The sequence below is a fragment of the Xyrauchen texanus genome, chromosome 40, assembly GCF_025860055.1.
Source record: "Xyrauchen texanus isolate HMW12.3.18 chromosome 40, RBS_HiC_50CHRs, whole genome shotgun sequence".
In the NCBI taxonomy this organism is placed as follows: domain Eukaryota; kingdom Metazoa; phylum Chordata; class Actinopteri; order Cypriniformes; family Catostomidae; genus Xyrauchen; species Xyrauchen texanus.
In genome coordinates, this window is record NC_068315.1 from 30,509,011 (window position 1) to 30,536,830 (window position 27,820).

At 44.5% G+C, this 27,820-nt stretch overlaps 1 protein-coding gene across 2 annotated transcripts in view; it reads left to right on the forward strand.

The window, feature by feature from the left end:
• Positions 1-1,804: 1,804 nt before the first annotated feature.
• LOC127633565 (rho-related BTB domain-containing protein 1-like) overlaps positions 1,805-27,820 on the forward strand; it is a 33,036-nt gene continuing 7,020 nt past the window's right edge. The window contains exons 1-6 of one of the 2 annotated variants that reach the window (XM_052112754.1): positions 1,805-2,035; positions 4,625-4,820; positions 5,351-5,454; positions 18,820-19,005; positions 19,316-20,274; positions 20,695-20,813. In XM_052112754.1, coding sequence (XP_051968714.1) covers positions 4,641-4,820; positions 5,351-5,454; positions 18,820-19,005; positions 19,316-20,274; positions 20,695-20,813 — 1,548 coding nt within the window. In that variant the 5' untranslated portion in view covers positions 1,805-2,035; positions 4,625-4,640. Of the gene's footprint in view, positions 2,036-4,624; positions 4,821-5,350; positions 5,455-16,917; positions 16,965-18,819; positions 19,006-19,315; positions 20,275-20,694; positions 20,814-27,820 lie in introns of those variants that run through there. The other variant, XM_052112755.1, reaches the window with a different exon arrangement.

The following is a 27,820-nucleotide window of genomic DNA, read 5'->3' on the forward strand; positions in this document are numbered from 1 at the left end:
GCAAGCAGTGGGTCTGGGACTCCGAAAGCACGAAGAACAACCCAGAGCCCAGTCCTACTGATCGTATCATAGGCCTTGACCAGGTCAATAAAGCAGAGATGAAGATCTTGCTGGAATTCCCTACACCGATGCTGTAGCAGGCGGACAGAGAATATGGCATCTGTACAAGACCGCCCCTTCCTGAAACCTCACTGGGGCTCCGCAAGCCTCTCCTCTGCGTGCCAGGCAAGGCGATGTTGAATAATCCTTGCCAGGACCTTTCCCGGCACACTGAGGAGTGAGATTCCCCTATAGTTGTTACAATCTGTGCGGTCCCCCTTTTTAAAGAGAGGGACCACCAGGGCATCCTTCCAATCCTGCGGAACCTGCCCAGTGGTCCAGACTGTTGTTATGATGTCATGTAGTGCAGACAAACACCACCCTCCCTCAGCATTTCGCTTGGAAGATCATCTCTGCCCGGTGCCTTTCCTGGTCTCAGGCTCCGGATCGCCTTCAGTACTTCCTCCAAAGATGACACCGCAGCCAGCCACCCACAGGGAGTGACTTCTTCCTCCAATATTTGTGGCACCGAAGCCCCAGCAGGGTCATCCACACTTTGTCCCACAATGTTTTCCAGGCTGAGGGACTTCCCCTCCCCCAGGAACTCACAGAAATGCTCAGCAAATCTGCAAACCTGTTTCTGGGGGTCGGAGATTGGATCACCGTACTTTCCTCTAATGATGGTAATAGGTGTGGCGCTGCAAGTAACTTTTTTGATAGAATTAAAGAGCGATTTGTGATTGTGGGCCATTGAGGCAGACTCCATCTCCTCAGCAACCCGCGACCACCAACCATCCTTGCAGCGCCTCACGGCTCTCCGAACCTCCGAGCGAAGGCTGCGGTAAGCCTCCTCGTTCTCTGACGTGGGATGCTGTAGACGATGAGAGGGAGACGTCATAGACGCCTGTCCCCCAGGGCCTCCGGCACTAGCGTACTTAAAGATTTAATTCGTGGTTTAGTGGAAATCAGATGAAGGTAAAGGGGTTACCCGCCCAGAGCCCCCATTTGGCTGCTGTGGTGGCTACAAAGCGCCATGACAGAAAAAAACGGGGAGGGAACAGTCTTTATTGGCCCTTCCCCCATGGCGCTGCCCACGACGTTGCCCGTCCGGCACCACGCGGAGGTAGAGGGTTGTTTTACCTGACTAGATAGATGGATGGATGGATGGATGGATGGATGGATGGATAGATAGATAGATAGATAGATAGATAGATAGATAGATAGATAGATAGATAGATAGATAGAATAGATAGATAGATAGACAGACAGACAGACAGAGAATAGACAGGAATAGACAGACAGACAGACAGATAGATAGATAGATAGATAGATAGATAGATAGATAGATAGACAGATAGACAGATAGATAGATAGATAGATAGATAGATAGATAGATAGACAGACAGAGAGACAGACAGATATACAGACAGACAGACAGACAGATAGACATATAGACAGATCTTTTATTACTGTGAGGTGACACTTATTCTCCTGCAGTCACATGTCAAGTTAACGGAAGTATTACAATTGCACGCCTTTAAGCTAATTTAAATTTGGAAATAAACATGTTTTTCTGCATGTCTAATAAGAAGGCACTGCCAAGACGGTGGCTGATGCTCCTTTGGCTCACAGCAGATGAGGCACCTTGTTTTCCTGAATGAAATCGTACGCGCGCGCTATAAATAGCACCGGCTCGCTGACGTCACAATGGAAGCCGCATCCGACTCGCGACAGATGATGATTCTCTCAAAGAGCCTCGCGGACGGGAAGGACACACTTCCTATACCCAAATATTTACCATTCTAAACGCTTGAAGTAAAATAGGATTTTTTCTTTCGTCAACAAACGGGAACATAGTGCCGATTAGAAGATGATTGTACTGCATTTTCCCAGCTACTGACCAGCGATTGTTCTTGTATAATACCAGCAAGCTGCAGTCACTGTATTCTGACTTGATTTCTGACAACAATAAACACAAACGCATTCCAAAGACACGGTAGGTTTAATTGTTCCACTCTGTCATTGACCCTGTTGTTTTAGTTGAACAAAGAGGGTGGTGACTTCATGCAATTCATAATGCATCTTGTTGTAGGACAGTAGATCAACTTCAGTTTTTATGTTATGTTATATGTACAATTATGTTATTAATGTATTTTCATTGTATTTGTTGATGGTTGTGCAATAAATGAACACAATTTAATTTCATGCAGTATTGCCAGTAATCTGAATGCATTAAAAATGCATTACATTAAGTTAAGCATTGAGTTAAGATCTTCTGAGCACAACTACTGTCTTGTTTAGTATAATGTTTTGTCAGATAACTTTAAGTTCTTCATATGGTAATAAAACTAAATGAACTGTTTTCAAAATAATGTATAGTAATATACATTTTATATTATTAGAATTAATAATAATAATAATAATAATAATGAATCTGTTTTTAAAGTAATTTTCAGATTGAAATATTAAGGATACAGCTGTATGTATCCACCTACAGTGAGCATAAATGTAGTGTATGTTTTCATTCTAAATAGATGACTTACTTTGCACTGGCAGTGGAAAGTAGGGGTGGGTGGGGGGCATCTTTGCAATGATTGTTATAGAAATGTTCGGCTTGTGTATTCTTTTGATCTTATAATGGGAAACTGTGCTCATACATCAAAGGGTGCACAGTATTTGGGATGATTTTAGCCAAAATTCTATTATTTGATGTATATTTAATGCAGTTTTGTTTAAAGTTACATTGTGAGAAACCTTGAAATAATGCTTAAAGTGTTTTCATTAGATTTGTTTTTGCATTAAAAACTGCACAAGATAAATGGATATGAGTGGTTGTTTATGTCAAAGACCATGTGCTTGATATAGGTAACAGAGACGAGAGATGGTATGAATGGGGGTGTATGAATGGGTGACGTTCTGAGTGTGACATGTTAAATGCATATGAACACATGTGTTTTGCTGTTGTTTAATTCTGAAGTTTGCATACATGCTATAAGGTCACTGATGGACATCGACAAATTTGAAAGAAATTAAAGGTACATCACACCCCAAAATTACAAAGAAATTCAATTATTTTAGAACCTCAGTGAAGTTCCAAACTCTGTTTTCATTCTGTGTGGCTGAATAAAAAATCTTCATATGTGTTCTGAACAGCACTGAACTTTATCCTGAATTATTGATAAAAACTCTACAAAGATCAATTAACACTGTTCTGTTGTAATATAGTTTTTGTGAATTGCATATAAAAGGTTTGAGGGTGTAATTTGGTAATGTTAGAGATGATCTGAGTATGATCATCTCTAACGATGATATCTGTCTCTCTCCATCAGTCTCTCTCTCTCTCTCTCTCTCTCTCTCTCTCGCTCTCTGTCTGTTCTGTGTTGTGTACTTATTGGAGTGATTAAAGGCTGCATCAGAAATTTAGAATTATATGGTGTAATTAGATTTGTTTTTCCCTTTTAGTTAATGTATGAAAACATTTTTTATCGTTATGATATAAAACACCCTGTGAAGTGACTTTAAAAGCACAGTTTTTACCCCTGTTGTCTCGAGTTTGAATCCAGATGGTGCTGAGTGACTCCAGCCAGGTCTCCTAAGCAACCAAATTGGCCCGGTTGCTAGGGAGGGTAGAGTCACATGGTGAAACCTCCTCGTGGTCACGATTAATGGTTCTCGCTCTCAATGAGACGTGTGGTAAGTTGTGCATGGATTGCGGAGAGTAGCATGAGTCTTCACATGCTGTGAGTCTCCGTGGTGTCATGCACAACGAGCCATGTGATAAGATGCACGGATTGACTGTCTCAGAAGCGGAGGCAACTGAGGCTTGTCCTCTGCCACCCAAATTGAAGTGAGTAACCGTGCCACCACAAGGACCTACTAAGTAGTGGGAATGGGGCATTCCAAATTGAGAGATAAAATCACAGTATTTTTGTCCTGGGTTATGTATTTCATTAAATATCGAAGGGTTCGTGCATTTTTTTTAATTGCCAGCAGGATTGTTTCACTTTACAACCGTGAACTGTGATTTGTTACTTGATACTGCTAGTCAGCACAGTGTCTTTGATTACAAAGTAATTAAATAATGTAATCGCATTACTTCTTAGTCAAAAGTAGTGTAGCACATTACAATTTAAATTATTGCAATCACGTAACAGTTACTGACTTTCCATTGAGTTAATTACTTTCAAATATTTGGGTTGCACATATTTCTAAAATAATGTTATTTATTTAAAATACATTTAAAACATGAATTACAGTATGTACGTCTGTACATATGTACATCAATTGAACAAAATGAAGCAGTTTATGTTTTGACATTTTTAACAAGTTTTTACAAATGTCTCCATATTTGTCCAAGTCATACATACTGCATCCGACAAGAAAGTCATATGGGTTGTGTTCTGTGAAGATCAGCAAGAACAAGAAACAGCTATAACAATATAAGTCCTGTATCCTGTGGTCAGCGATCCATGTAGCTTCTGCATTAATAGACCTGAAATTAAACACCTGTGATCGGTGTGTACGTCCTCCTTTATTAGTTCTTATAAAATTAGCGCCTCTTGATAATATGACTCCTCTTGTGTAGGGTGCTCAAGTTTAGTATGGACTACGAAAGACCCAACGTAGAGACCATCAAGTGTGTTGTTGTTGGAGACAATGCTGTGGGAAAGACTCGTCTTATTTGTGCCCGGGCCTGCAACACCACCCTGACTCAATACCAGCTGCTGGCCACCCATGTTCCCACTGTCTGGGCTATTGACCAGTACAGAGTCTGCCAAGAGGTAAGTCTTTACCCAACAAACCTTTTCCTTTCTGGTATGTAGGGATGGATGAATGGATCTTGAAATATCGATACTTCATATACTGGTGCTGTATATCAATCCTATGTGTTTTGATTAAGTCTTTATAATTTATATATATATAAAAATTATAATAACAGCCCCAGTCACCATTTACTTTAATTGTATGGAAAATAGATGTTGACTGAGGCTAATAATCTATAGGCTAGAAAGTCATATGGTTTGAGCACAATTTTGGGCAAACTACTCAACTTTTAAATGACTGTAATTAACCATTTTATCCTCAGAAATCATAAACAAAAATGGTCATTTATTTGAGGTATCCATATTGATATTGAGCATTGATATCCTGTTGTACTTGGTATTGTATTGAACAAAAAATATGTGGTAGTGTTCATTCCTACTGTTATCACGACGTTGCGTCTTGTTCCATGAGAGCATGCTTTCCAAGATTGCTTCAGTCAAGATTCATTTCAAGTTTAGCTCAGAATAAATGCTCTGACTTTTTGCAGGTTTTAGAACGTTCCAGAGATGTTGTGGATGAGGTAAGCGTGTCCCTCCGGCTGTGGGACACTTTTGGAGACCATCACAAAGACAGACGCTTTGCCTATGGGAGGTACGAATAGAGACGTTTGTTTTTCACTTCCTGTGTTGTGGGACTACAGTATCTTAAAGGAATAATTTCATTATTTCATTTTTGACTGAAAAGAAGGAAAAAACTGTCAATATTAATTCGCCCTCCTACGTGGAACACAAAAGGTTAAATGTCTCTCTATTCAATATAATGAAAGTGAATGGGGGACTGTGCAGCAAAATGACCAAAAAGCACCATATGTACATACACTGTGGGGGTATATTGTTGGGGTGTACTTGTACATTGTATTCAACATCTTTAAAAGCCATATAAAAGATTGTCGGAGATCCAGACTCAAATTGAAATCATTATTCACTAAAATGCATATTCTATTCAACGCCATATAGGAATATTTAAAAGTGCAAATTAGATTTAAGAGCTGTGGAGGAGGGCAAGATTTTCAATTAATAACGACATTAATAATGACCATCCACTTTTATTGCATGACAAAGAGCAGCATTTACATCCCTTCTAAAAAGATAAGCATTGCTCATCACCAGTTTATGTTGTGTTTTGGGTGCTGGTCCCCCAGCATGAGATACTGGTGTTCTGGTATCTGCACCAGGCTTTTAGACTGTCTTAACCAGCTTTATCTGAAAGACCATGCTGTTCAACCAGTTTCACCAGCTAGGTTTTGCTGGTGAAAAGCAGGGTTATTATGCTGGTCCACCAGCTAGACCAGAACAGATCTAGCATAAACCAGCCTAGACTGATGGGAATTGCATGCTGGTTAAGCTGGTCTTTTTTTTTTTTTTTTAGCAAGGATTCTCCTAAACAACTCCTTTTGTGTTCCATTGAAGAAAGAAGGCTGAGGTTGAGTAAATGATGACGGAATTACATATTTTTTAGTGAACTATTCCTTGAATTCCTTTTTAAATAAAATACAGAGTATTAGAATGCATTAAGTTCACACATTTGTTACGATAATCAGTGTGATTTGAATTACATTAAATCAGTGCATACATAAGAAAATATCAGTGTTATCTACTTAGTATCTTGTAAAAATCACTGGGTACATTTTCAATCGCTTCCTCAGCACACAAGTGCCACTTTACTGAACAGAAAGACAGTAAGCATCCTGTCATCAGATGCCTTCATCATTTGCTCTGACATTAGACACTGAGCTATTTGCATCTGAATGTGTGCAGAACATGACAGCTGAGCACCGTTATGTTAACGTATGGCCATTTGTGTCAAACACTTGTTTAATGAGCACTTGCTTTCATCACATTCACTGCGTCATGCTTTCTTTTCAGGCATTTTCATTACAGAATATAAGTGTGTATAGGATGTTTTAGTGATAGAATGCACTGCATGCAGCATTCAATGTCATGTGATTGCTATATCAGTTTTTGATCATGTGGCATTCAAAGGTGATGTGAGTATTTATTCCTGTTACAATACGTTCTCCTATCCCAACTTAATACACAGAGATTATAAGTCAGACTATAATTATGCCTATAAGTAAGGGACACATCCAGCAACCAATGGTGTGAGTTTGGGGCGAGACTATTTGTTTGTCCAACCAATAACAGATGGGGGAAAAAAACAGTGACAACTTTTGCAATCCTGTTTTGTGTTGCTAGAGGTGCAAAAAAAATTCACAGTTTGCCTTTGTTAAAAAAGCAATACTGTTTTTATTTAGGCTACTTTTTATTGGCTACTGGCCAATTTTCATGGAGAGGGTTCTTAATCCACTTTGTTGTAGCTTCGTCATACATAATGTGTGTCAAACTTAATTTGTTCAGCAGTGTATTTTAAAGAAATGTAACTTTTGACGATAAAAAATATATATATTTCAGAATCTTTTGTAGAAGGGATGATATTATTTGAGTGCTGTTGTTAGGAAAGTATTTAAAGTCAACATGAAATGAAATTCGACCCTATTTACTTTCCGAACTCCCGGATACCCAATGTTCGCTTTAAGTAAAATCTCATTTTCATGAAATATGGGTGAAGACTACACATAACAATGGCTGATACTCTGAACTGCTCACAACAGCAGTTGTAAATCATTAAAAAATAAACTGCCAGAGCTGTGTAACTGGAGCCAGCTGGTACGTGATATCTGTGTGGTATGTGTAAACCTCACTCCCTGACCTCAAGAGGCGCACTAGCGACTGATGCTAGAGGCTGTAGCTTTTAGCCTCCTCATAAGCATGCCCGCCTCCCATGCCGGCTGATGCCAGTTAGAATCTCGCTTGGAGCAGTTCGAGTACCACTGGTTACAATGGTGCCGTGACCCAGATGGGAGTGAGGTTCAGGGGGTGAGTGTAGCGGGAAGCAGCTGGTACGTGATAGCTGTGCAGTGTGTGTAAACCTCACTCCCTGACTTCCAGAGGCGCACTAGCGACTGATGCTAGAGGCTGTAGCTTTTAGCCTCCTCATTAGCATGCCCGCCTCCCATGCCGGCTGATGCCAGTTAGAATCTCGCTTGGAGCAGGTCGAGTACGACTGGTTACGATGGTGCCGTGACCCAGATGGGAGTGAGATTTAGGGGGTGAGTGTAGCGGGAGCCAACTGGTAGGTGATAGCTGTGCAGTGTGTGTAAACCTCACTCCCTGACCTCAAGAGGCGTACTAGCGACTGATGCTAGAGGCTGTAGCTTTTAGCCTCCTCATTAGCATGCCCGCCTCCCATGCCGGCTGATGCCAGTTAGAATCTCGCTTGGAGCAGGTCGAGTACGACTGGTTACGATGGTGCCGTGACCCAGATGGGAGTGAGGTTTAGGGGGTGAGTGTAGCGGGAGCCAACTGGTAGGTGATATCTGTGCAGTGTAAGTAAACCTCACTCCCCTGGCCTCAAGAGGCACACTAGCAACTGATGCTAGAGGCTGTAGCTTTTAGCCTCCTCATCAGCATGCCGGCCTCCCATGCCGGCTGATGCCAGTTAGAATCTCGCTTGGAGCAGGTCGAGTACGACTGGTTACAATGGTGCCGTGACCCAGATGGAGTGAGGTTTAGGGGGTGAGTGTAGCGGGAAGCAGCTGGTACGTGATAGCTGTGCAGTGTGTGTAAACCTCGCTCCCCTGGCCTCAAGAGGCGCACTAGCGACTGATGCTAGAGACTGTAGCTTTTATCCTACTTGTTAACATGCCCACCTCCCATGCCGGCTGATGCCAGTTCGAATCTCGCTTGGAGCAGGTTGAGTACGATTGGTTACAATGGTGCTGTGTCCTGGATGGGAGTGAGGTTTAGGGGGTGAGTGTAGCGGGAGCCAGCTGGTATGTGATATCTGTGCAGTGTGTGTAAACCTCACTCCCCTGGCCTCAAGAGGTGCACTAGCAACTGATGCTATTGGTTGTAGCCCTCAGCCTCCTTGTTATCATACTGCGGGATGACGCCAGTTCAAATCCTGCTCGGAACGGGTCGAGCAGGACCGGTTACACTTGCTAAAGTTATACAAAAAGGACAAAAAGGTAGATGACAATTTTGGAACACATTTAACAAGTATTTGTCCTGTAATATATATTTTTTTAATTCCCACGTTTACTGAAAATAACTTTGCAAAAATCCAACGCAGGGCATTAGTGGTCAAACTTTTTCTGTTTTCACACAATGGAGCTTATTCATGGTATATTAAATGTATGAATTGTGTTGTGAATTCCTAACTTCCGCTTACCGTCTAAAAACAGTGCTGACATGTTTCAACCCTAAAAGCCCAGTGCAATTTTGTAAAATTTTTCCCAAAACAAAATATGCATACAAATAATAATTTTTAAAGCAAGTACCTTCCTAAAATCACTTTTAAGGAGGATATTTGTTTTCATCAATATGTTCGGTCTCTAGATATTGTGCTCAATTCATCACTGCATGATATTCCATAGGAAGAAAAACATTTTTTGTCTCGAAATTATATTATCATCACATTGTAATATAATCAAAAACATAACTTATTCTACCTCTAAAACAACAATTTCAAATTTGTCCCCTCCCATACCCTCTCCCTGGCTCAGTTGTGTTATCAAACAGCCACAATTCATGATCCATTCAATTCTCAATGGATAAAATCAAGCTCGCCCCATATTTTTTCTCGCAAAATTTATGTTTCTCCTGGAAATACATCATTGTATGGAAGTAAAATGAGTTGCGAATGTTGTTTCATGTTGGCTTTAACAGATGGTGCTCAACAGCATGGGCGACCTGATTCTTGCCTCTGGCAGTCAAAAGGGAGACTTGTCAAAATGTAAGACAGTAATCAGGATGTCTGCATATGGAATGCTAGAGAATATTTTAAGATTTACTTAACTGGTCAGCACTAAACCTAACCCTTATGCACTGTAGACTACTCCAATCAGACACACCTGAATTGTTGCCCAGAGTACATGCCATGCTCCCTGTCTTATGACTGGGCCAGACATATCAATAGAATTGTATTTTTAGTCTTCCCTGCTTTATTGCGTCCTAAAAATAAAACAATGGCACTGAGGCCTGGAGCCATAAAGCTCTGCTTGAAGTCAAATAATGACCTCTAGATGTTCGCTAGATTTCTTAGCTCTACATTACAGACCACAGTGATACATTCTGTAGGGCTTAGATGCGTGTCTGGGAACACTTGGACATGTCCTCTCTGTGTCTACCCACTAAAATTAGTGTGTCCTGCTATCTTATATCACAGTACAAGTAACTTTATATCATGGTAATGGTATATACAGTATCACAATATAGTTGTGGTAATACCTATTTTGGGATAAACTTTATTTTCGCAGACCAAAAGATAAGATTATCTATTACAAATTATTATAAATAAGTCCAGTATCAGTACAAAACTTGCTTCACATTATGGGACAATTGAGTAAAATAAAAAGACTCAAAACAGTGAAATGAATACTACAAAATGGACAGTTTTCAACTCTGTATCAATTGTACATTTCTATTGGATTTGTTACATTCAAAGTCGATTGGAACACTTTGTGTCTAATAAACTTGTTTGGGACATGTCCTGCTCTGTATTTTCACAAGTTTCTTTATCACTCTCATGTGTAAATAGTACAAAGCAGTTCTGCCCACTAGAGCACAATAGAATGATCTACGATGCACATCGGTAGACTTATTTCGACAGTTGTACCATCCAGCCCTAGCTGACAGTGTTTGCCTCGTTTAGTAATAAACAAGGAGAAACAACTCAGCGAAAAGAGATGTCATAAATCTGGGTGATTAGCTGATGTTGTTGACACTGACAGTGCTGTGTCTTTGAGAAAAATACAACCGTCCTGTACTGAGAACTTGGGAATGAGTCTGTGTAATTTCACCCAAAGGATACCAATTCGCTTATAGTATAAATGTAGGGACTTTACAAATTGCTCCTGCTAGTCTGTTGATTGCATTGTGTTTTATTGATAATTAATTAAATCTTAAGTGTTTTACTCTCGGGATTGGGCTTACGTTGTAGAGGCTAATTGTTGCTTTTATATGCTGATTTGCTCTCATTTATTCAGGGTGGGGGAATTACTGTTGAGTTATTAAGGACAAATTGTTGCTACACCACACCTAGGACATAATAAGCCCCAAACAAATACTAAATGTTTTACCAGAAGTGCATTGATTCTGGCTTAAGCTCAAACAGGCTCGTCTCTGGGGTGTAGTGCTGTGGTGATCTGCGAAGAGCCCCATTTTGACCTGAAAATTTTGGTTTCCAGTAAGCCATTATTGAGTTCCAGGAGACACTTTCGATTAACATTTGACTTCAGTCTCCCTTGGTTACTGTTGCTCATTCTGAGATACTTTACAGAACATCCAGTAAAATCAAATTGGAGATTTCCATAGACTTACAATATAAAGAAGTAAAAGCTTGTCTGATAATATGGCAAATTGCAACAGTTGCTGAGGTAGGATGGGTCAGAAAAATATTAAGGCAGGGCTTAAGGAAGTGAAGAGTAAATTATTCAGTCCTTGCTGAGTCACTTCAAAGAGTTCAGATATCATCAACATCTTTACTCACAAGATATGTAATGTCAGATTCTGGTTTAGCTTTTGATTCGTTTTTCATTGTTTGAAGAGATTGGTAATGTTGCACTCATTCAGACAGAATTACTCTGGATTCTAATTAGGGCTGTCATTTCAATACAAATGTCAATCAAATTAATGACATGATAGTGTCATATATTTATTATTAGTGTCATTCATTATAATTTAATTAACTCCCATTAAATGAATATATTAATATTTGCTGTGAAAACCTCCAATCAGAAATCAACTTCTTCTAACTTGACATGACATCTTAAAATCATGCCATTAATGGCAAAAGATGCTGAAAAAAAGGAGACCTTCAGCCAGGTCTCCTAAGCAACCAAATTGGCCCGGTTGCTAGGGAGGGTAGAGTCACATGGGGTAACCTCCTTGTGGTCACTATAATGTGTTGTTCTCCTTCTCAGTGGGGCGAGTGGTGAGTTGAGCACGGTAACGCGCTCAACAAGCAACGTGATAAGATATGCGGATTGGCGGTCTCAGATGCGGAGGCAACTGAGATTCGTCCTCTGCCACCCGGATTGAGACGAGTCACTACACCACCATGAGAACTTGGGGTGCATTGGGAACTGGGCATTCCAAATTGAGAAAAGGGGAGAAAAAAAACAGGAAAAAAAACAGCATAGATGGATACAAAAACACATCCTGTTCGAATAGCCCCTTACTCATTCTGTGGTTGTGCTGCCGGCATTTGATAAGTGTGATATGGGTAAGATGAGTTGCCGATAGTCCACTAACTGGGGACTTGTGAAAACAATGCAGGATAATGCAGAATTTACACACAGGTCAGAGGCCTATACCATGAAGCTGGTTTCGGTGTCTAGCCAGGTAATTTTTGTTTAGTTTGGGGACCAGCTCAGGAGGTCTGGGAGGTGTTCGTAGGGCCGAGACAGGGTCAGGAGGCCTGGGGGGCGGCCTTAGGACAGGGACTGGGACATACGGCCTGGGAGGTGGCCGCAGGGCCGAGGTAGGGTCAGGAGGACTGGGAGGCGTCCGTAGGACAGGGACAGGGTCAGACGACCTGGGAGGCGGCCGCAGGGCTGAGAAAGTGTCAGGAGGCCTGGGAGGTGGCCACAGGATAGGGACTGGGTCAGGAGGTCTGGGAGGTGGTCGTAGGGCCGAGACAGGGTCAGGAGGCCTGGGGGGTGGCCATAAGACAGGGACTGGTTCAGGCGGCCTGGGAGACGGCCGCAGGGCCAAGGCAGGTTCAGGAGGCCTGGGGGGCGGCCATAGAACAGGGACAGGGTCAGACGATCTGGGAGTTGGCCGCAGGGCTGAGAGAGGGTCAGGAGGCCTGGGAGGTGGCCGTAGGAAAGGGACAGGGTCAGGCGACCTGGGAGGTGGCCGTAGGGCCTAGAAAGTGTCAGGAGGCCTGGGAAGTGGCCATAGGACAGGGACTGGGTCAGGAGGTCTGGGAGGTGGTCGTATGCCCAAGGCAGGTTCAGGAGGCCTGGGAGGCGGCCGTAGGACAGGGACAGGTTCAGACAACCTGGGAGGTGGCCGCAGGGATGAGAGAGGGTCAGGATTCCTGGGAGGTGGCCGTAGGACAGGGACTGGGTCAGGCGGCCTGGGAGACGGGCACAGGTCCAAGGCAGATTCAGGAGGCCTGGGAGGCGGCCATAGGACAGGGACAGGTTCAGACAACCTGGGAGGTGGCCGCAGGGCTGAGAGAGGGTCAGGAAGCCTGGGAGGTGGCCGTAGGACAGGGTCAGGCAACCTGGGAGGTGGCCGTAGGGCCTAGAAAGTGTCAGGAGGCCTGGGAGGTGGCCGTAGGACAGGGACAGGGTCAGGCAACCTGGGAGGTGGCCGTAGGGCCTAGAAAGTGTCAGGAGGCCTGGGAGGTGGCCACAGGACAGGGACTGGGTCAGGAGGGCTGGGAGGTGGCCACAGGACAGGGACTGGGTCAGGAGGTCTGGGAGGTGGTCGTATGGCCAAGGCAGGTTCAGGAGGCCTGGGAGGTGGCCGTAGGACAGGGACAGGTTCAGACAACCTGGGAGGTGGCCTCAGGGCTGAGAGAGGGTCAGGAGGCCTGGGAGGTGGCCGTAGGACAGGGACTGGGTCAGGAGGCCTGGGAGGTCTGGGAGGCGGCCGTAGGACAGGTTCAGACAAGCTGGGAGGTGGCCGCAGGGCTGAGAGAGGGTCAGGAAGCCTGGGAGGTGGCCGTAGGACAGGGACAGGGTCAGGCAACCTGGGAGGTGGCCGTAGGGCCTAGAAAGTGTCAGGAGGCCTGGAAGGTGGCCATAGGACAGGGACTGGGTCAGGAGGCCTGGGAGGTGGCCACAGGACAGGGACTGGCTCAGGAGGCCTGGGAGGTGACCATAGGACTGGGACAGGTTTAGGAGGCCTGGGAAGTGGCCATAGGGCCAAGGCAGGGTCAGGAGGCCAGGGAGGTGGCCACAGGACAGGGACTGGGTCAGGAGGTGGCCACAGTACAGGGATTGGGTCAGGAGGTCTGGGAGGTGGCCACAGGACAGCGACTGGCTCAGGAGGCCTGGGAGCCAGACACAGGACAGGGACTGGGTCAGGAGGTGGCCACAGGACAGGGACTGGGTCAGGCAGTGGAGCCACTGTTGGAGGAGTCACTAGTAAGGCAAACAGAACTGCTGAAGGAGGAGTCTCTGGGGGAACGGGCAGAGCCGCGGGAGGAACAGTCTCTTGGGGAGTGGGTGGAGCCACAGGAGGAATAGTCTCTGGGGGCAGAGCCATGGGAGGAGCCGCGGGAGGCGGAGCCGTAGAAGACTCTGGGGTTTGAGCAGAGGAATGCAGAACTGTGGAAGACTCTGGGGGTGGAGCCGAGGAAGGCAGAGCTGTGGAAGACTCTTGCGGCGGAGCCGAGGAAGGTAGAGCCATGGAAGACTCTGGGGGCAGAGCCGAGGAAGGCAGAGCCGTGGAAGACTCTGAGGGAGGAGGGAGAACAGGCAGAGACTGGGGAACAAGCTCTGTGGTTGCGGACACAGGAAGAGAATTAGGAACAGAAGCCTTTCTTCTCGTCCTATTCCTTTGGATAGCCGAAGTTGGCTAGCCGCAGGCTATGGGAGAGACGAGGCTGGCAACACAGGCTCTGGGAGATACGAGGCTTCCAGCTTGTTGGCCGTGGCAGGCATGGGCACTGGCACATTGACCGTGGCAGGTGTGGGGGCTGGCTTGTTGGCCATGGCAGGCATGGGTGCCGTGCAAATATGGAGGCTAAAGGCTACACCCTCTAGTGTTTATCGCTAGCGCACCTCTTGAGGCCAGGGGAGTTACACACTGCACAGCAACCTGTACATGCCAATTATTGCATACAGTATTCCAAATGCTCACTTTTTAATATTTTAATAGAAGCTTATATTCATTTTTAGTTAATAAGCCTGTGTGTTCTTGTTGTGGACTTATATGAATTCACTTACACATCAATATATACAACCAACACACTCTCGCAGCGAAATTGTAAGGATTCGTTCAACTGTTCTAAATTTGGCTAATTCATATGGTATCGAACGATTGCACTCTACATCCACTCAATTGCATTCACTACAGCCAATGATGTTGCTGGACATCGTTTTCATCTAATACGTGACGGTTACTTGCTTCTGTCACACATAACAGCTTCCTGTCATGTTTACACACTCTACTGATCGGGTAGGTTTAGATAAGGGGTTTGGGTAAGGGGATACTATTAATAAGCATGTCCTTGACACCTCGTGTGCGGAACTCATGCTTTCTTCCGCATTTGAACGTGATGAAATCTTACGAATTAATTCGAACGATTTCATACGAAATAGCCAACTCATAAAATATGTCCGAGTTTTATTATGATTGGCTTGATATATCAGCTGTTTTATATTTTATTCACATTGACAATTAGTTTCCAGCAGTCCTTTTGAGCTTTCACAGCAGCCGTTGTGTTCTTCTCGCTGTGTAAATGTCTTTTAATTTCTTCATAATTTACAGTGATACTGTTTAAATGCGGTTTAAATGTGTTTTACTCTTCATGATTTCATGGCGAACTATTGTGTAAAATCCGTTTTCATTTTTCATATTTTTATAACAATCGCTTGTTGTGCTGATGTATTTCAATTCTTCATATTTTCATAACGATCGGCCTTCAGTGGGGGTGTTTGGTGTCCTTTTCTCCATATCGCGGCACCATTTTGTGGTCCGTTCTGCATAACGCGGACCGCTCGGTTCTCCCGATGGCCTTTCCACCCCTGATCGGCACACTGGGAAAATGCACGGTATGCCAGATTACCAGTCCAGCCCTGGCCTAACTCTCTGCGAGAAGTGATTCTGAATTATCCGTGCTCTCTTCTTGTTTCACGTGATTGGCTGTTCGCTGCAAAGGTCACTCATTTATGTGCACGGCATGTGATCAAATAAAAAAAATGTCTCCCCTTTTCTCCCCAAATTGGAATGCCCAATTCCGAATGCGCTCTAGGTCCTCGTGGTGGCGTAGTGACTCGCCTCAATCCAGGTGGTGGATTACGAATCTCAGTTGCCTTCGCGTGTGAGACAGTCAAATCGTGCATCTTATCACGTGGCTTGTTGAGCACGTTACCTTGGAGTCCTAGCACGTGTGGAGGCTCACGGTATTCTCTGCAGCAGCGTGTGATCAAATCTTAAACTCCCTAAATTGTGCATCCTCATTTCCTTGCTCCTTCGTCCTCGAGCCCCTGAACCGGAAACCGATCGAAGTCCACCATCATTAATGATAGACCAATTCTCTAAACGCACCACGAGGAGGTGAGGATCGAGGTCAGAGGAAGCTTATCGAGGACACTTGAGCGAGGAAACTCAGGAGCATCATATGCGGAAGAATTTTTGGTCGTTGCACCTGACGCACGTATAAATTCTCCTCCAGGGATGTGTAGGGACACATCTCACGCAACAGTTTTAATTCATGTTTCATTTTTGTGGTTTAAATAAACCATAATTATCACATACTTCAACAGAGCATCTTGAATTGTTTGTATTTATTATGAATATATTAATAAATACAATTTCAATAACATAAAGGCAACCACACCGAGATATTGCAGCTGAGCAAAAATGCACTCTGAATTGATGCGCGAGTGAGCACGGACATTTCCTTTACAAACATGTCTTGCTTCAATTCCTCTGTCCTCGTTTCCTTTCCTTCCATCCTTTCGTCATTTCCTTAGAGGGTGGAGTTAGGAAGCAAGGAAAGGAAACGAGGATGCACAATTTCAGAAATGAGAAGCACCCAGGATCAAAGCCTGAGATGACAGAGAAGTTGATGAGCAGCATCATGGTACCAATTAAGCCATATTAGATTGGTTTGGATTTGTCAACTCAAATCCAATCCTGTAACCCTGAGTTTGTTCAACGAGCTTCATGGTATTGGCTTCAGGAACATGATTATTTGTTTTATTTTCATAAATACCTTGACATGTTAAATAGACAGCCCTAATTCTGCCTTGTTGAGTTAAAAAAAAATAATTATTATGTGGCATTGTTTTGTGCCTCTTTTTGTCTGTAGGGCTCCTTTGACCTTTATGCCAGCCTCTGAAACATAAGCGAGACACTGTAAGTCTTCAAGTCTGCTGGTATCTCCATAACTCAATGTGGTGTGGTAGCTGAGACCTTTGCTTGCCCAGTCAGCAAGAAATGCACGATTCCTTCTGTGAGACTTTGGCAAAAGGGTGTACATAGGTGTTGCGTCTGTCCCTCCCCAGGATAGACTTTGTACTAATCTTGCTGTGGGATTTTATGCCAGCAATGCATCATAATGTATGCATGTCATCCTCTCTGTACTTTTGTTTGGTCTGCTTATAATTTTTTTTTGAGTCCTCAGATGCAGCCAAAAAAAAAGCATTGCCAAATGTATTGTTAAGCATTACCAGAATGTATGGTCTCTGGCATCGGACGTCTATGACTATGTGTGTGTAAACTAAAGGAAATATATTTGCGTGCTGTCAACCAGCGCTGTAACTAGACCCTGGCTGGTAGGGCTGAAGCCCTGGATCTTTTGTTAATAGCCCTGATTGTACTTTTGTGATGAGAGAATTGCATCAGGGTACAAAAACAACAAGGCAGACTTCAATTGTGGATTCAAATGTAAATTAATTCCGATCAGTGAGCCCAACTTGCATTAATTGGCAGTTCGCTCTTTGACTTTTACCTGCTGTTCGTGCTCAAGTTCATCAGACAAATAATTACGAACAGCTCGTGTGGGAGCTTTCTGTTTTCTCTCAAGGGGTGCAGCTTTTCTGTATCAGAGGTACTAAGGTTTTATTATGCAAGCCTTATTTCTAAATATATAATCTATAAGCCTCATTTCTAATCTTCTAATCTAGATTTTAATTTATGCACCAGTCAACTTGTTCGGTTATTTGGGTTTAGTCGGGAGTCGGTACGCGGAAATAAAGAATGTTTATTGCAATGGGATTACTTCAAACACAACTCAAAATAGCAGCACAGTGAGCTGTAAGCCTAAATAGCACAATACATAGGTCTTAAAATGATAAAATCTCACAATAAAGTCAAACAAAAATGACATGTATATGCGCTCTGCCCGTGCTGGTTCACATTTTCCATGTCATGTGCGTGGAGTTGAACTGCTGCGTTTAAATTGTCTCTTTGGGATGCCTTGATTTTTAAATGGTTTAAAATAAAATGACATTGAACGTTTTTAAGGCACTCTTACTGTTTATCAATCGTTGAAACTTTGCTTTGTTAATAACAACCTGGAATCATGTTTAATAGCCTAACAGACACGAAAGTTCTCATTTTAGCATATAAGAAAGGATATGCAATTTTTATTAATAACACATAATAAGGTATTTATTGCTAAAATTGTGGAGGATGTGGTTAGGGGCCAAAATATTATGACAAATGACAATTGCAAATTTAAATTGTAAAATTACTTTGATTTGATTGTTAGAGTTAATTTCTGCACAATGAACAATGAGCCGTCAAGTTGTAATTCTTGCTATGATCATCCACAATTTAAATTAAAACGTGTTTGATCTGTTTATTGGGTTCCTGATGTTTGCATATATAAAGTTCTGAACCGGTGTCAGAGTTGCGCTTAATATAATTTAATATTATTTGACAGGTAGGGTGGTCATTTTTTAAGTCATGGAAGGAAGGATTCTTCTTATTTTTATATTATAATGTGGCCTGTGGGCTAAGCCCAGATGACACTGAAGTCTAGTGATGCCCCTGCTGTCAACAGGTCAATGTCAGGCTGCATGTCCACCTGACACTGAAGAACTGTGGTCTTGCGACAGATACCACTTAGCACCTTTTTACATACAAAACTGTAGGCCTAAAAATACTGTTAGCATGTGTGTTAAGTGGCATCTTACCCTCTGTTGTTTAAAGGGTGGGTTATAATCAGACCCTTACTTGATTTGCCTGTTGTTTTTCACATCCAAAGGTCTGACGTTGTGGTCCTCTGCTTCTCCATCGCCAATCCCAACTCCCTGCATCATGTTAAATCCATGTGGTACCTTGAGATCAAGCACTTCTGTCCACGTACACCTGTCATCCTGGTCGGATGCCAGCTGGACTTGCGCTATGCTGACCTGGAGGCAGTCAATCGGGCTAGACGCCCATTATCAAGGTACTGGCTCAAGCCCTTGTCTCTCTGGTTGAGCCTGTCTGGACAATTTGGAACCCTAACTATAGGCACTCTTTTCCACCACTGGGCCGAATGGTTACTGTTGCCAAATCATGCCATTCTGTATCGATCTGGGCTAGTTGACAAGGTTACGGTTTCATTGTGGTGCTGCAAAATCAGGATTAGAATGGACCTGTTAAGCAAGTGATGTGAGGTGCCACGTAACTAAAGCTGTTCCACCAGCACATTTGAGAATGGCAAGCTTACTGTGCCAAGAGATCTGGACCTGATTTTATTGATTTGTCTTTCACAGGCCCATTAAACCTGGAGACATTTTGCCTCCAGAGAGCGGAAGAGAGGTAGCCAAAGAGCTTGGCATCCCATACTACGAGACAAGCGTTTTTGACCAGTTTGGCATCAAGGATATCTTTGATAACGCTATCAGAGCAGCCCTCATCTCCAGACGTCACCTACAGTTCTGGAAATCCCACTTGAGAAAGGTCCAGAAGCCACTTCTGCAGGCACCATTTTTGCCCCCCAAAGCCCCTCCACCACTAATTAAAATTCCAGAGTGCCCAGCCAAAAACCGGGATGGCCCATGGCAGCTTCTTGAGAGCCCACTTTGTGCTGATGTTATGTTCATCATTCAGGAAAATATCCACTTGTTTGCCCACAAGATCTACTTGTCTACCTCATCCTCCAAATTCTTTGACCTTTTCCAAATGGACTTCTCCGATGAATCCCAGTGCTTGGTGGTAACTGAGCGCCACAGACGGGATCAGCTGATGCGCACCCTAAGCCTAGACACGGAAGAGGATGACGCCATTCTCCCCAACCTTTCACCTTGCTCACTTCGGGCATCCAAGAGTGACGGTACCCTCAAGATGATGAGTTTCAGTGGGATGCACCGTCGCACCAGGCTGTCGCTGGCCTCCTGGAGCAAGGCTTTCTACAGCATTTATAAGGAAAACGTGATAAACCCTGTTACGGGTACACCGGCTCTCATGACAGTGGTGAAGATGGATCATTCCATCCAGCATGGACCATTTAGTGCTGTCCTACGCTTCCTCTACACTGGTGAGCTAGATGAGAAGGAGAAAGATCTGATGAAGATCGCTCAGATTGCTGAGATCCTGGAGGCGTTTGATCTTAGGATGATGGTGGAGAACATCATGAACAATGAAGGCTTCATGAATCAGGAGATCACAAAGGCTTTCCATGTGAGAAAAGCCAACCGAATCAAAGAGTGTCTCACCAAGAATAATTTCACAGGTATGGGGGAACCCAGATGTGTTTATTTTCCCCTAAATTTAATTGGAAATTAACACAGATGCACTTGATTATTACATCTGCTGCAACATTTGCTTGCTGCTTGCATCCTAAAATATGTTCATGCAAGCTGATGTGATAAACAGGGATGGTTTAAACCAGCCTAGGCTTAGGTGGCCACTCAGCCTGGCCAAGCTGGTTAGGCTGGTCTGTTTTGATGGTTTTAGAGAGATTTTTGTCACTTTTTGGTTTGCCAGGCTGGGAGACCAGCTTAAACTAGCTAAGACCAACAAACCACCTTTGGTTGGTTTAAGCAGTTTATTTGGGCATAGAAACTGGGATAACAAAGATGATATAAATAATTTCTTTGTAAAGAGCTGTTGCTAACAGTGTTTATTGACTGACTGTTGACTGTTTTTGCAGATGTGGTGTTCAGGTTGGATGATGGCACCATTAATGCCCACAAGCCTCTGCTGATCTCCAGCTGTGACTGGATGGCTGCCTTATTCGGAGGCTCTTTCATGGAGAGTGCAAACGATGAGGTGATTGTGAAAACGTCTCAGGTTACATGTGTAACCCTTGTTCCCTGAAAAAAGCGGAACGAGATGCTGCGCTGCTAAGCGCTACGGGGAACAACCCTAGCTGTGAACCGAGCTGAATAATGTGTGCAACACGTCAATGAACATTGACCGGAATTTATAGCCTCGGCTGATGTAATCATTAGATGCACCTGCGGCCAGGCTATAAATGGATACGTCACCAGGTGTCGTCAGATACTTCTTTTTGAAGAGCAGTCCTGGGACGTCCCAGTGCGGCAAAGCAGCGCAGCATCTCGTTCCGCTTTTTTCAGGGAACAAGGGTTACACATGTAACCCGAGACGTTCCCTTTACAAAAAGCTTCACTAAGATGCTGCGCTGCTAAGCGCTACGGGGAACGCAATACCCATGCCGCTGCACTTGGGGCTATCCAGACCCCTACGGTTGTGCAGTGTACTCACAAAAACGCAAGAGGTCTCAGACATGAGCTTGAGATGTCAACTCAAGGGCATAAGAGCCCGGAGTAGCATAAACATCTAAACCATTCAATTTTGATGAATGTGTGCAGAGAGGACCAGCCTGCCGCATCACAAACTTGTTTAGGCATGGGCTGAGATGTCGACTCAAGGACATAAGAGCCCGGAGTAGCAAAGCATCTAACCCATAAAGATCGATGAATGTGTGCAAAGAGAACCCTATCGCAACACAAACTTGTCATAAAAACTGATGAATGTGAGCGGAGAGGACCAGCCTGCCGCATCACAAACTTGTTCAGGCATGAGCTGAAATGTCGACTCAAGGGCATAAGAGCCCGGAGCAGCAAAGCATCTAACCCATAAAGTTCGATGAATGTGTGCGAAGAGAACCTTATCGCAACACAAACTTGTCATAAAAACTGATGAATGTGAGCAGAGAGGACCAGCCTGCCGCATCACAAACTTGTTTAGGCATGGGCTGAGATGTCGACTCAAGGACATAAGAGTCCGGAGTAGCAAAGCATCTAACCCATAAAGTTCGATGAATGTGTGCGAAGAGAACCCTATCGCAACACAAACTCGTCATAAAAACTGATGAATGTGAGTGGAGAGGACCAGCCTGCCGCATCACAAACTTGTTCAGGTATGAGCTGAGATGTCGACTCAAGGGCATAAGAGCCCGGAGGGCAGAACATCCAAACTAAAAAAGTCCAATGAATGTGTGCGGAGAGGACAACCTGCCGCATCACAAACTTGCTGCAGAGGGAGACCCCTAGCCAAGGTTTTAGAGGAGGAGAGCCCTCTGGTAGAGTGCGCCCTAAAACCTACTGGTGAAGCTTGACCGCGCGCCTCGTAGGCCCGGGCAATAATGAGGATGCCTCTTTGAGGGCACCCCGCCCACCAAGCCATGGCAAACCGCAGTGGCCACATAGAACCTGGCAGTGGTGAGGCAAGTGCCCGCTGACAGTTCTTTCTACAGAAAATCTAGAACTGAAGCAAACTGGCAGTAAGCTGGTTCTGTAATAAGAACTTTAGTAGAAGGAAACGCATGCAGGTGCATTTGTGCTATGCATGCGTTACTACGATCAGCCCCTCCGGGGGACTGGGCGACTCGGGGAGAAGTAGAGGAGACATTGCACTATCAACAGAGGCGAAGAGGTCCTCTTCTGCCCTGTAAAATCTACCCAGATCAGTTCCAAGTGGAGGGAGCCCTAGCACTTGAAATGGTCTCGATAATCTCAAGAGAAAACCCTGTGAACCTCATTTGGTACCCTTAGGGACCAGACATGAAAGGTTTCACAATTCGGGCCAAAGATGTTCGGAATTGCCCAAGGGGAGCCGTCGAGGAGAGGAATTAGCTCCGAGAAACATATCCTGTTCGGCCAGCGCAGCGCCATTAATAGGAGGCAAGACCCTTGCTGGTGAACCTCGCCAAGACTCCCGGGAGCAGAGAAACCGGGGAAAGAAATGCATACAGACGCATTCTGGGTCATGTATGTGTCTTAACGTCCAGACCCAAGGGGGGCTGGGTGATTTCAGGGAGAAGTAGAGGAGACATTGCGCTATTCATAGAGGCCAAGAGGTCCTCTTCTGCCCTAAGATCTCACCCAAACTTGTTCCAAGTGGAAAAAGCCCGGCATTTAAAAAGGTCTCGATAACCTCAGGAGAAAGCCCTGTGTCCCTCAGTTGGTACCCTTAGGGGCCAAACATGAAAGACTCCACAATTCGGGGCAGGGATGAAATATTGCCCTGTGCCTGAGATAGAAGATCCTTCCTGTTCAGTATCGCCCAAGGCGAACCGTCGAGGGAAGAGATTAGCTCATAGAACCAAGCCCTGTTCGGCCAGCGATGTGCTATCAGTAAGAGGCAAAAACCCTTGCTGGCGAACTCTGGGCAACTACTACCTTACGGTGGAGTTCTTAACTCCCCCGTTGGTATTTTCTGTCTGGACCGTAAATCTGCTCCCGTTTACGGGCATCCAGGGATATAACTGACCTGAGTGACAGGAGCTTACCCTGGGCCCTAAAGAGAATCCGACGTGTCAGAAATACAGCTGACAAGAACGTGGGTCTCCTTGATGATTTATGTAAGAGGCTACCGCTGTATTGTCCACCTGCACCAAGACATGGCAGCCTCAGTAGGAGATATTTCAGGGCCAGAAATACAGCCATCAACCCGAGACAGTGACTGTGACAACCGAGCTGACGACCCTCCTATCCCCTTAAGCTGGACGACCACTTAAGGCCGCTACCCCGCCCGTCAGGGAGGTGTCTGTTGTTAGCAGTCTGCGACAACAAGACGCACCTAGAGTGGGACCCAAGGCAGAAAACCGGGGTCTGAACCACATAGAAAGGGAACGAAGCCTGAGGCGCGTAACCCTTTTTAGCCTAGGGGTTTGGCCCTTGGAAGAAATCCCCTGGCTTTTGGCCACAACAAAAACGGTCTCATGAGCAGAAGGTCCAGAGGGATCACCGTGGACGCGGTCGCCCTGAGGCCTGGAAATCGTTGATACTGATAACAGTGCAACCTTGACCTAGCCTGACTTTGCTCAGGGTGATCTGAATGGACTCAATCCTAGCGGGAGACAGTTGTGCCCGCATTGTGATTGAACTCCATACGATGCCCCGATAGACAGTATTCTGAGTGGGAGAGAGGACGCTTTTCTTGGCGTTGAGCCTCAACCCCAGAGAAACAGTTGAGCTAAGACGATGTCCCTGTGCTGAACTGCCAGTTCCTGGAACTGCGCTAGGATCAGCCAGTCGTCTACATAATTCAGAATGCAGATGCCCCGGAGTCGCAAGGAGCCAGCGCTACATCATGCATTGTGAATGTGCAGGTAAAAAGGGCTAGGCTGAGTGAAAGAACCTGACCCTGGAAGACTTTGCCAAACGAGTTGTAGGGCTTGAGACACGACCATCTTGACAGGCATCATCTTGGACTTGAACACCCACGGGTAGTTCAAGCTTTAAGATCTAAGCCAGACGCCACCCCTCACCCTCCATGGGAAACGGGAAGTATTTAGTGTAATAACCTAACTCTCTCTCTGGAAGGGGAACACATACCATGGCCCCTTTAACCAGGAGATTGAGTTTTTTTGTTTTTACATAAAAAGAAATCCGGTTCACGGTAGTGAGAACACGCCGTTGAAACACGGAAAAGCGGCGAGTGAATTAAATCCTGATGCCCTTATAAGACCCACAGAAAAGAATATATCCGGCAGAAGTTTCCACGCTGCCAGGATCTCTGAGATGGGTATTATATTTTAACACTTCCTGTTGAGGGGTTGTCGAGTGTTTCGCGTCCTGAATAAAATGCAGGAACAGCAAAAACGCCCAATTTTGACGGAAGCCTCTGCAACCCGAAACACCAAGAGGTGGCGGGAATGGAGGGGCTTCGAGGGGATACCGGGAGGGGTGAAGTGAAGCACGCGCCCCGTCCCGAGGGGAGCTACCCCCTAATCTAGGCGCAAGACCATCAGGGTTTTCTCTTCCTAGAATTTATAGTCCTGAGGTCTTGCTTCGGGGGCTGGTGAGGGCGGCGAGACTGTCCCCAATACCTGGGAGGAGGAGCACGACTCGCCACGCTTTGCTTTTGAGCCTCCCTTCAGTCAGGACCGAGGCGGGCCTGAGGCTTGCTTGTCAAGCGCAGAACCCACACTCAGGTCGTCCAGGAGGTCAGCCTGGTACGCCTGTAAAACAGCATAGTGTGCAGAGCAGCACCAGCCTGACCTGCTGTTTGATAAGCCCTTCCCACTAAAGTGGAGGTTGTCCTACAAGGCTTTGAGGGGAGAGAGGGCTTCTTAAGTGACGATGCCGAGCCTGGCGAGAGATAGCCCGCAAGCGTCTCTTCGACCGGCGGCATCACTGAATACCCCCGTGCCTCAGCACCCACGATAGTCGAATATAATGACGTCGAGGGTATGTGAACACGGGAAGGAAATATATATATATATATATATATATATATATATATATATAAAATATATATATATATATTTTTAGGGGTTCTCCATGAGCGAAAAAGCACTTCATGGAGGTTATCAAAGAAGGGAAGGGACCCATGAGGCGTTCCCTTTCTTAGACTGGAAGATAAAATCTATCCCCTAATTTGGAGCGTTTGGGGGTCTCTTTTTCGCGTGGCCAGTCCAATCTGGCAACCGCACGAGTAACAACATCGAGCAATTCCTCTGTAGATTTTTTATCGCGGACGAAAAGCTCAGAGGCGGGAAGAGAATCACGATCCACATCATGATCCGAAGAAGCGTCGGAACGCACTTCGAGATCATGTGAAGGACCAGCTGGGTTTGGGGAGAGAGTGAGAGAAAGGGATCAACCCGTCTCTTGCTCCTCAGCCAAATCTATGCAAGAGCCCCACGAACGATCTTTTTTTTTCATGAGTGCTGACTCCTGGAAGCAAGCGAGGCGAGCACGATGCACTCTGCCTGTTAAAGCAAATCGCAGTGCACGCCATGCTGCAACGCGAAAGCAGCGTGCTCTTACCCCCAAACAAACAGAGCAAAAACCGATGTGTGTCGTCTTCAGCTATAGAGCGAGAAGAGGGGAACACGCACCATTTGCGGCTTTCAGTCATTCTCTGTTTTTTTTTCTTTCTTTTTTAGAAATATATATATATATATATAATATTTTCTAAACAGAAGAGAAAAGAGAACAACGTTCACTGCACACTGCCTAACTGATTCTAACTCCTAACAGAGGAAAGAAAGTTTTGACAGGGTTTGTAAAACACACAGAAACAGAATCGCTCTGAAAAAAGAGTTTCTGACGACACCTGGTGACGTATCCATTTATAGCCTGGCCGCAGGTGCATCTAATGATTACATCAGCCGAGGCTATAAATTCCGGTCATTGACGTGTTGCACACATTATTCAGCTCCGTTCACAGCTAGGGTTGTTCCCCGTAGCGCTTAGCAGCGCAGCATCGTAGTGAAGCTTTTTGTAAAGGGAACAATATTTAATAAGTGCTCTTTGAGGTACTGACAAGTTTCCAGACAATCTTTATTTTGTCCTTGAAGTCTTCAACCTGTTTTCAGCCAGATGGTACTTGGTCATATTGCTCAGACATTGGCAAGTGCTTACATACACAGTCTTGCATAGACACAGTCTTAAACAGACACATTTCACACACACACACACACACACACACACACACACACACACGCACGCATATACGCATGCACGCACTCACGCACGCATGCTCACACACACAGGTTTGTTTCACTATATACAGTAAATGAGAACATCTCATAAACTTCCATTGATTTCATAGCAGGCTAATAATATTTTCTATTCCCTAACCCTACAGAAATCTGTGCACATCAGTAGATTTAAGATAAACATGATTTTGTCATTTTATGAGCCTTTTTTTACTAGTGAGGACCACCTAAAGAAATGTGGCACTCAAAATATAGTGAAACCTGTACAAACACACACACACACACACACACATGCTGGTGCAGCTATCCTTATGAGTACTCTCCATAGACATTAAGATTTTTAGACTGTACGAACTATAGATTCTATCCCCTAACTCTACCCCTAAACCTAACCTGACACTTCTTAATTTTATTAATTTTATTATTATTTATTTTACAGGTTTAGGAGATTAAATAAATCTTTGTAATTTTGAGTTTTCTCTTCTAGTGCACATTTATAGTGCACCATTAACTGCATTTACATGCATGATTTGTAATTTAAGGGAGATGAGATGCATACTTGTATGTTCTGTGGGATGATACAAACAGTTTTTTGCTTGTTCCGTAGCTGCCACATGCCCACTTAATCCTGTTTCCATAGTCCTCATCTCAGTGTTTTTATTGGCTTAATAGATCCTTTCATCTTTGGCACTGTTCATTAAATTCCTTCTTAACAGGTGGAAAAAAGCAGACTGTGTTGCCTCCCTAAGGAGAAAGGGCAGACATCATTCTGAGACAGAGATCTGTTTTCTTTATGGTTAATCTTTGCACAGGGGTCTGAAAACCTGATGGCCAATATTTGTATGCCTTAGTGCTTTGACATTTCCTGCCAGTGCAAAAACTGGGACAGCTTTATTTTAGGAATGACAGCGTCCTACTTTCTGACTTGAGTGTATAGTGCTTATTGAAATCCAAGAGAGCAAGCCTCTTTTCTTGTGCTCTCTTTTTGAGTGCTTTGACTCTACCCCAGCAACACACATAGCACTCTACCGAGCTTTGCCCTTGAAGTCTATTATGTAATGTGTTACGTAGCCGCATCTATCTATGTGTTCTGCCCAAATGTGCTTAGTAATGCTGGACTGGTGGTGAGCGGCCCATCACTTCCATACAGATTAAGTATGGGGGAGGATCTTTCTTTCTTTCTTTCTTTCTGTTAATTTTCGGAGCTCTTGAATGTGTTTTTTCAAACTGTCAAATTTGATCACTGATGATTAGGAGTTATTGAGCTTTACTCTTTTTTTGCCTGTTATTTAAAAAAACTTGTCTTCAGAATATTTTATCAATATTTCATGTATTAAATTGCTCCAACTCTAAAAGGAGTTAT